A 9,949-nucleotide genomic window follows, 5' to 3' on the forward strand; every position below is an offset into this window, starting at 1 on the left:
GTTACACAGAGGAACAATCAGTAAATACTACTGTAATCATATAATTACTGTTTTCAGTTTTCAGAAAATGAAGCTAAATCATTAGCTGTCTGGTAGATGTTTCATCATTTATAGTATTTCTGCTTTCCTTCTGCTTCTTTTAAATATATTATGGAGAGTGTTGAAGGGTTTTCAAAATAAACATCTGTGTTTTTATGATTTTCGGTTTGGTTTCATAACAAATAATCAGGAATAATTTCATTGGCTGTGTGTGTTGAGACTGAGAAGTAACTTGACTCAGTGCCAAGGACAAATGTGCAGGAAGATCTAAATATGAGCACACAGCTAAACAAGGACAACAAATCCACACAAAGATAAGCTGACACAAACATATAGCTGTTATATAAAAGTCAGTAGTTGAGGGTGTGCCACCAGGTCCAGAACTGACCCCTTTTATAACTGTGTCAGTTTGGATGTTCGACTCTACGCTGATGACGCTGTTGTTCACACGTATGAACGACCAGCAGAGCGAGCTGCTGTGAAGCTGCAACTGCTAAAACATGATGACATGAAGGCTTCATCAGTCAGGTTTAGGGTTGAATGTTGGCAAAATGATGGGTGTGATTATTGTTTCTAATCCAATAATAGGCCATGAACCTTTTACAGCTTTATCGAGACAAAATGGATTGTTATAGTTACTGACTAGACTAATATTCTTGTTCCACAGAATATACAGAATCACAAAATACATCACAAAGAAATATAGAAGTTATATATGACATTTACACTCAAGTCCGACCTGAAAACACACTTAGAATATTAAAAAGGATTCTTAAATAATCAATGAAACTGCTAAAATGAAAGAAAACGTGTTTGAGGTGATGAAGTGGGATCAGAGCAGACTGCATACATTTTATTTCAGCTTGTCAGTTCTGACTTGAGCTGTTTCTCTCACTGATTAATACCACAGATCAAAGCTGAGACAGTGAGTACTGAGCGCTGAAGTCAAACTGAAGTTCCTGGAATGATCCTTTAACAAGAGTCCATGGTTGTAACTGTCGCCGTGTTACTAATGTGAAAAAGCGCAGCTGACGGTGAGGAGGCTGCAGAGCAGAAACCCACACAGCCCGTCTGCTGCAGGAAACCAAGTGTTGATTCTCTGTCAACAGTTTTTTATGAGTCCTAATAACCACTGAGAGCAGATTCATATCTGCTGCTCTTCACACCCATGAACTCTTCTTCCTCTCTGCAGCTTTTTCTCTTGTCGTCTGTCAGCCCTTTTCCCACTGAGCCCCCCACCCACACGAGGCTGAACTGAGCCCAGAGAACAACAACAACCACCCGCCTGGAGGTCACATCCATGGAGTTTATTCATGGTGGTTTTAGTGATCAGAGGTGAACTTTACAGTTTAGACTTGGAGCTGACGAGAGCCGACAAGTCCTCACACAAACACTCCTAAAGGGTTCTTTGTCGGTGCCCTCCTGAACAAACTAATGAGTGTTTTCTGATCTGATGCCACAGTGGTTCATGTCTGGTTCACATTTAATCTAACTGGAGGACCGTGGTCATGAAAATAGATTATATTAGGAGCTGCAGGAGCTAAACTCAGTAAATCAGGATCTTTAGTTTGTTCTTGTTCACATTTTCACAGCAAAGAGTTTTCTGATGTGAAATAAAAATAATATTTTCAGTTTTTCTATTGACAGCAACAATAATGTAACTGGACAAGAAAACACAGTAAATTCTGTGTGTTGTTTAATATAATAAGTTATTTAGCAGAAAATATCTGTATAAATGATGAATAGTTTGTGTGACGAAGACTCTGTCACAGATTGTGGACGGCACATGTTTCAGGGTCTGAAACAGAGCTGATATATAGTGCTGGCTTATATAGAAGCTACAGAGGTCCAGTGCAGGTGTGCTGATGGTGGAAGGTACCATCTCTAACCGGGTTATAGGTGATGTTACCTAACTGATGAAGCTGTGTCAAAGCTTTGGGGTTTATTTAAGGCCTTTGACTGGGAAGTGGTGATGCCTATAAGTAGGGATATTGTGTGATATTTTTGATTCAGGTAAGAACTGGCAGTGAAGCTGATTGTTTAAAGGGAAGATAATTGATTGATCAGCGGTTGGTTGGTCCAGGGGGAGGGGCTTAACATTTATAAGGCTCTGGCCACCAAAGCTCAGGAGGAGTCAGCGGAGTCAGACAGGTGACAGGTATTTTTACTTTTGGTCTTTTTTGTTTTGCTGTGGACGTCCAACTTTCTGTTTTCCTCACTGTTTTTTGTAAATAAAGCACCTCAATAACTTTTGCAACTCAAGCCATCTTTTGTTAGACAGATGACCCACCGACTTTTGTAACAGTTTGATTTGTGTTCCCGACCAGTTCAGAATATTATTTTACACAACCTTCAATATTTTGTGATGGTACTCTGCAGACCAATTAAACTTTCTCTTGAGAAAACACCAGTATAAATCTAATAGAGATTCTGAAGGTAAAAATCCACAATAAATAGGTTTTATTTAATCTATTGAAATTAGGCATTTAATCATACAAGAGGAATAATAATAATAATAATACACAATGACAATGAAATATTCTTGTCATCATGATAATCATTACTATTGAAATAAGAATGAGAAAACTGAAATGTATCTATAAAACACATTTTGCAAAACATGCTTAGGAATCGATCAAACTGAGATTAAAGCAAAATGAAACAACATTTGAATTAAAAACAGGAACTAAAGCTGGTAACACAAAGGAAATGAAATAATATCATTAGAAATATTGAATATTATGTATAAAATACGAATTATGTCCTACAAATACTGAAAGTTGTTGTGGGAGCTCATAGAAAGCCTGATATTATCTGACCACGCTCCAAGCTGGCAAGACGACCCTGAGAACTATTAAGTACAAAGAGCCACCGAATGCAACAACATGTGTTTTTATTGTTGTCAGTCAGCACTGGACACGTAGATCACATACAGTACAATACATATATATTACATAACAGTGGTGGTTTGTGGGTACAGTTCATTTTCACTGCCTAATACTTCACTAAAAGTTATTATGTATGTATCTATAGATGTTTTACCAATTTTAAAACATCTGTCAGGATTATTACCGTGACGCTGCTCCCCTCTAGTGGCTGTAATGAAGCACTGCGTCACCCCCTGATACAACTTCTGTTATTAATACAAACACTGCTACAGCTGTGGAGAACACATCCACACATCCTTCACACTGCTGCCTTTCAATGGCTGCAGGGAAACAAACACATTCACACACAATGCATTTACTACTGCTGCTCTGACTACCATTACCGGCAGGGGTCCCACAGGGCTTTGTTCTGGATCCCCTCTTATTCACTATATACATGTTACCCCCGGGGCAAATCATGTGTGTGGATTACATTGATTTCAATGCTTACGTCGATGACACCCAACTATATGTCCCGATGGAGCCCTGTACCACGGATGTACCCTGGTATGTCCTGCCTTGTTGACAGTAAGAACTGGATATATAAACATGTCCTGCAGTTGAATTACTTCAGTTCACAAGTTATTAAAACGACCCCCTGTGACTCTTCAGCACGAGCAGCATTACACTCATGTACACCAGGTATGCACATGCCAGGGTGAACCAGAAGCACATTCTCTACTCTGCATTTGGTTGCTGTTTGCAGAAAATACTACGGAGGAGCAATGGTGTAAAGTAGGACCAGAGATTTGTTTGTTTAGACTGAGGACAAGGTGGGACTGTCCCGGAGTGAAGGCAGTCAAGGGAAGAACACGTCATGACTCTTCAGACCCAAACTGGAGGCAAACGTTTGTGTCTGCCTCATCGCTTTCAGAGGTCTCCATTTCATCCGCTCAGACTAAAACACAGTCCCAGAGTTTTCAAACTAAATCAAGGTCAGCAGCATTTTCAAATCTCTTTGTTTTAGGAGCTCCAAAGTGCAGAAGTACAGTCACCTTTAGGTGTAAACTGAGCAAACGTTTAAAACAGAAATGTTTAGTGTTCACGGAGCCTGAGAGAAAAAAGGTCATCCACATTTTAATCTGTTACAGACTGAACTATTGTAGCGTACTTTATGAGCAAAGCTTTCAGGTGAAGGTGAAAATAACAGCTTTGAGTGTGATCTGAGTGGATTCGCTGTGAAAGAACTAACAATAATCAATCAATACATCAAATGTAAAGAGACAATCAAACAAAGGCTCTCAGCTGCACACCTGACGCTCATCCAGTATGGACCGGCTCAGCTCTCCGCTCGTTGCTGGTTTGTCGGTGGTCTCTCAGACACTACGGCTGAACCCCGCTAGTTCTCTGGTGTCCCTGTGTTACTTACCTTTGCTCTCCTGTGCTCCAGGTCTTCTGTCCTCACCAGCCACAGACACCACACTCTGGGTCTGAATCACCTGCTTGCTCCACTCACCATCAGGACTCCCAGATCTCCAGCCTCCACCCGCTCCTCCGCCTCTCGCCGCCTGTTTTCCACCACGTGGAATCTCCTCGTCGGCCATGTTTACACGCCTGCAATAAAACCCTGTTTAAAAGTCTCCTTCAGCTTCCACAGTCCACGTGTGTGTCCAGCCTTTCTACTGAACTTAACAGAGCTGCATTTCTGCTGGGACTCGTCCAGGCCTCCAGATCTGAGCCAGGCCTACGCAGGCTGTCCTCAGGCATGAACTTCTATAATCCACATGATGGAGAGCGGTGGAAACGTGCAGTATTTTATGCTGGTTTGGTGTGGCTGAGAGTGGGATGAGCTTTCCTCCGGACGGGGACGCTGTCCACAGTTTGAAGCACGTGGGAATAACGGACGGGGCCAGAGAGACGTTAAAGGTCTCCATGAGCACTGGTGCCAGAGAGGAAGGCCTGGTGTAACAGTGATGCTAGAAAGACAAAGAAGGCACCAACAGTAGGAGCAGAAGCAGCTGCAGCTTTAGTGGAGTCTGAAACAGTGTGTTGTTGCAGACACTAGAGGGAAGCAGTGTGAAGGTTTTATTCTTCACAGCAGCAGCAGCAGCAGCACAGAACAGATAGAAGTACTGATATATAAACTGTAGTATGAGGAGAGAATTACAGATTTACACAGAGGACTGTAGTGTCAGAACATCTGGGAACAACATCAGCATCATTTCATATGTATGATATCAAATGTTCTATAATATCATCAGATATTATAGAATACAGAGAGTCAGGACGTGTTTCTGTCCTGAAAACAGCTGAACATGGAGATACAGGTACAGCTTATCTTTTATAGCAGCTCCTATATAGGATTCAATAAAGTGAAGACATATTTCACAATACACAATAAAACTGATGAAGAAGAACTGAATATATATGAATAAATATTCAGTCATTTCCAAATTAGCAGCAGTTTGTCTTTGTTTCATAATATTAGAATCATAATTTAACATTTTCTATGAATTAATATGTGAATATTTTAATTAAAAACAACTGCAGACAATAACAAATATAGATGATAATGAAACTGAACTAGAATAACCACAGAATACTTTTTACAACAGTTTGATTTGATGTGGAACTGCACTTTAAATTATACCCAGACAGTCCACAGCAGAGAAAAGATTGAAATATTATTTAGAAAAATAATGTACATAATTATTTAGACACAGAATCTGTGATATAAATATTGTTGGAATGATTTTATTCTACGGCCTAAATCCTCCTGTTGTCAGAATCAAATGTATGAGATCAGTAATCAGTGTTGAAAGAACATTTAAAGTTTCAGTGCGTTTGTGTGAGTTACTGTTTAAAACCAACTGGAAGCAGAAGTGGGATTATTAGTGTTTTCTTGGTTTCACTGCAGTTTACAGCATGAAGAAAATCTATTTGAACACAAACATGAGACAGAAACAAAGATCAGATCCGTCTGCAGGGAACAGACTGAAGACTGAAGCGCTGGGAGGAAAGAAGACGTTTAAAAGACAGAAAAGACCAAAAGGAAAATGAAACGACATCCAGGCAGCTTTTGTCCCCACCAAGGTTGAAAACATTTCACTCTGGACAAAAGCCTAGTTTTGTCTTTTCATCCCAGCTGCTGAACAACAGATAACAGAGTGTGTTAGTGAATTCACCACCAACCTGACTGTGTTTGTGGGAACAGGAAGGTTTTTTTGTGTTTCTCAGAGTTTTTATCTGCTGTCAGACTGAAATCAAGAAGAAGAAACTTCTGACTGAATGAGTTCAGAGAAACACACAAGTCTGAGAAGGAAGAATCATTTAGAAGAAACATTAACAACACTGAGAATAAAGCAGAGATAAATAGTGTCAGTAAGAAATGAATCTAAAACCTCAGACTCAGCAGAAAACCACAGCACAGCTTCAGCTGAGCGTCACTCAGCAGCAGCGTCCTTATCTGTCCGCCGCAGGGGCTGATGGGAGGTCTGAGGACCTGTTAGAAACCACGCGGCCCTCGTCTGATCTGGCAGCTCGTCCTCGTTTGGCCTCGGCTGCATCGGAGCGCCACTTCTCCCCAGGTTCCCCAGAGGAAACACCGCCGCACAAGATGCTTTTCCTCCCGGCTGCTGCTCTGTGCTGGCTGTGTTCAGGTGAGTGTTTCCGGCCAATCAGGAGCCAGCAAACTCAGGCCTTAGCAGACACTGTCACACTGACCTCCATCTACCTGTCTGTGTCTCTACAGCGCTGGTTGCCATGGCAGCAGAGCTGATTCAGGATGATTTAACATTGACCAGGAGAGTCGGAGAAGAGGTCTCCTTCAGCTGTGGAGGAACTGACCAGTGTTATAACAGTTATGTGTACTGGTACCAGAAGACAGACACAGGAACATTCACAAGGATTCTGCGTATTGATAACAATAATGGTGGAGTTAATTCAGGTTACAATCATCCTCAGAAAGATGATTTCTCAGCTGTGAAGAAACGGAACGTCTGGGAGCTGCAGATCCAGAGAGTTAAACTCTCTCATTCAGCCTCCTACTACTGCAGCTGTGTGAAGAGAAGTTCCCCACAGTGAGAAATGATCCCTGCAGCCTGAACAAAAACCAGCAGATGAACAGCCGTCAGACTGTTTGTGACAGGAAGATAAAAATTCAGAATCAACACAGTCAGTTAATGAAGTTGATCCTCTGGGGACCAAGAACGTGTGTACAAACTTTGATGTCCATCCATCCATCCATCCATCCTTTGGTCCAGGTCCGATCCATGTGGACTAAAGCAGGACTGACAGACATCAGCACCCACAGAGCAGCACTGCTGGTGTGTCTAAAGAGACAAAGAAAGAAGAGACAGTGGTGTTGATGTGAACATTAGAGAAACATCATGGAGCTGAAATATGACTCTGCTTCATCATTTGGACTCGTTCAGCTCAGCTGACACATTCAGCAGCAGCAGGTTTTTGTTTCAGGCTGTTTCACTGTGGGAGGATACGGCTACTTGATCTTTGGCTCTGGAACTAAACTGTATGTAACAGGTAAGAATAAACCTTCATTTTCCTTCAGTTGTTCTATTGAAGGAGTTCAAATGTGTTTTAATCAGTTTCTGCTGCTTCGGGCTTCACATGTTAGTTGTTTGATAATTAGTAGAGAAATCTTGCAGCCGTGCAGCTGTTGTTACATCAAACGGTTCATAATTCCTGAAAATACCTTTAAATCTCACTGCACAACTGGAGTCATTCTTTATGTCTGCAGGAGATCAAACTCATTTATACATTAAGAGTCTGATATCGGCGTAGTTACAAATATACAGTATTTGATCCTCTCAGTAATTCAGCTCCATCTCTGTTTGTTGAAAACAAGAGAATAGACGTCATTATGCCTCATTAACCATGTCACTAACTGCATTTTTACAATAATCAATGAATATTTTTAATGCTGAGCTCATATAATGTGCTGTGTTTGTGATATAATATAGGACGACACATAACGGCACACACGCATATATATTAGTATCCTAATACAGTTATAATATCTATAAATATAAATATTATGTGACGCTCAAATATGATGAATTCTATACTGCTGTAATTTAAACAAGACAATATTATGATCCCCAACATGGAAAAAGTATTTTCCGCTGTAGGATAAATTGAATCATTATATTGTGTCACATTATACTCAGTATTATCACTTTTATATGAGTGTGTCCTCCGTAAATCAGGACATATCATGTTCATTTTGCTCTATTGAAAAGTTTAAAAAAGTGTCATTTAAAAAGAGAAATGATTGATGCACCACTTTGTTCTTGTCCTGATTGGGGTAAAGTCTATGGTGGTAAATATATAATATGTTGTACATGTTGAAGTGATTGACATGACAAATGTATTGAACCTGTCCTTTATTCTAATATTACATTACCATAATATAGAGAAATGATTGTCCATTGTTTAAGGGGAAAATCATAATGACCTTATATCACATTATTAGGAACAATAATTCATTTGCAGTTGTAGTGAATGAAGTTTGTAGATTCAAACAAATCCTGATTTCCTTCTGTCCCCATAGAACATATGAAGACAGTGCATGACAGGTGTGTCACCATGAAGGTGAATCCAGTGTATGCAGTGAACTTTGTGCTGTATTGATGAGTAGTTTAGTGAGCAGAGTCCAGGTAGTTTCCAGGATCACACTGAATGCAGTGCTGTGCTGTGAGCTGCTGTTGACCGTGTGAATGTGTGTCTGTGCTGCTTGTTGCTGCTGTCAAACTTCAGGTGAGCAGGTGGTGAAGCCCGTGGTGAGCCTGTACCCAGTAACATCCAGAGCCCAGCAGGAGGGGAAGAGCTCCCTGCTGTGTGTGGCCTCAGGCATGTTTCCTCCTCTGGTCCAGTTCTCCTGGAAAAGACAAATGGTGAACGGTCGTCCAGAGAAGATGGGAAATGCTGAGGGAGAGCAGCTGAAGCTCAGAGAGTCTGGATGCACCGGTAGAATCATAGAGATTGGTCAGGAGACACTGTCCACATTTAAATACCACTGCTCTGTGAAGCACGAGGGGGGAACAGTGGAGGCCCAAATAAGAGAAGGTAATGAAGGCTTGGTGACTGTGTTCAGCACTGATTCAGCTTCATGTGGAGACGTTGTTCAAGAGAGCAGAGCAGCAGAGGACTGACATTTCTGTTTTATTCTTCTTCTGTTTCAGAAGTTTCTGGTCCTCCAACATCACCTCCAACATCACATCCAACATCACCTCCACCATCACCTCCACCATCACCTCCACCATCACCTCCAGCATCAGCCTCTTTCCAGTCCCAGTGCAGGGTGAAGCTGCTCTTGCTGCTGTCCACAGTGCTGATAGTGAAGAGTTTGGTGTACTGCTGTGGACTCTGTCTGCTGATGATCTGCAGAAACAAGAGACCGTCCACCAACTGCACAAATGCTGACTGACTGTTTTCTGCTCCTCTTTTCTCACTTTAAAATCTCATATATACACATATACATACTATACACTTAGAATAGTCTGTACAGTATTTACAGAATTTCCTCTTTGTAACTGTACATACATATAAAAATCATAAACACACACACACATATATATGTATATACAGTTACACAGAGGAACAATCAGTAAATACTACTGTAATCATATAATTACTGTTTTCAGTTTTCAGAAAATGAAGCTAAATCATTAGCTGTCTGGTAGATGTTCCATCATTTATAGTATTTCTGCTTTCCTTCTGCTTCTTTTAAATATATTATGGAGAGTGTTGAAGGGTTTTCAAAATAAACATCTGTGTTTTTATGATTTTCGGTTTGGTTTCATAACAAATAATCAGGAACAATTTCATTGGCTGTGTCTGTTGAGACTGAGAAGTAACTTGACTCAGTGCCAAGGACAAATGTGCAGGAAGATCTAAATATGAGCACACAGCTAAACAAGGACAACAAATCCACACAAAGATAAGCTGACACAAACATATAGCTGTTATATACAAGTCAGTAGGTGAGGGTGTGTCACCAGGTCCAGAACTGACCCCTTTTATAA

General features: G+C 40.8%; 1 protein-coding gene across 1 annotated transcript; it reads left to right on the forward strand.

Annotated features, from left to right (window-relative positions):
* Nucleotides 1-6,522: 6,522 nt before the first annotated feature.
* On the forward strand, nucleotides 6,523-9,671 carry LOC139214670 (immunoglobulin lambda-1 light chain-like). The gene is made up of 5 exons (XM_070845576.1): nucleotides 6,523-6,565; nucleotides 6,658-6,975; nucleotides 7,398-7,445; nucleotides 8,682-8,990; nucleotides 9,110-9,671. Exons 1-5 carry the CDS (start codon nucleotides 6,523-6,525, stop codon nucleotides 9,349-9,351), a joined length of 960 nt encoding a protein of 319 aa, XP_070701677.1. The 3' UTR covers nucleotides 9,352-9,671.
* Nucleotides 9,672-9,949: the final 278 nt, after the last annotated feature.

The sequence above is a fragment of the Pempheris klunzingeri genome, chromosome 15, assembly GCF_042242105.1.
Source record: "Pempheris klunzingeri isolate RE-2024b chromosome 15, fPemKlu1.hap1, whole genome shotgun sequence".
Taxonomy (NCBI): domain Eukaryota; kingdom Metazoa; phylum Chordata; class Actinopteri; order Acropomatiformes; family Pempheridae; genus Pempheris; species Pempheris klunzingeri.

Coding starts and splice junctions, on each gene's coding strand:
- LOC139214670 (XM_070845576.1), top strand. CDS start 6,523: ATGCTTTTCCTCCCGGCTGCTGCTCTGTGCTGGCTGTGTTCAG. Junction 6,566..6,657: donor TCTGTGCTGGCTGTGTTCAG/GTGAGTGTTTCC, acceptor GTGTCTCTACAG/CGCTGGTTGCCATGGCAGCA. Junction 7,446..8,681: donor AACTAAACTGTATGTAACAG/GTAAGAATAAAC, acceptor GTCAAACTTCAG/GTGAGCAGGTGGTGAAGCCC.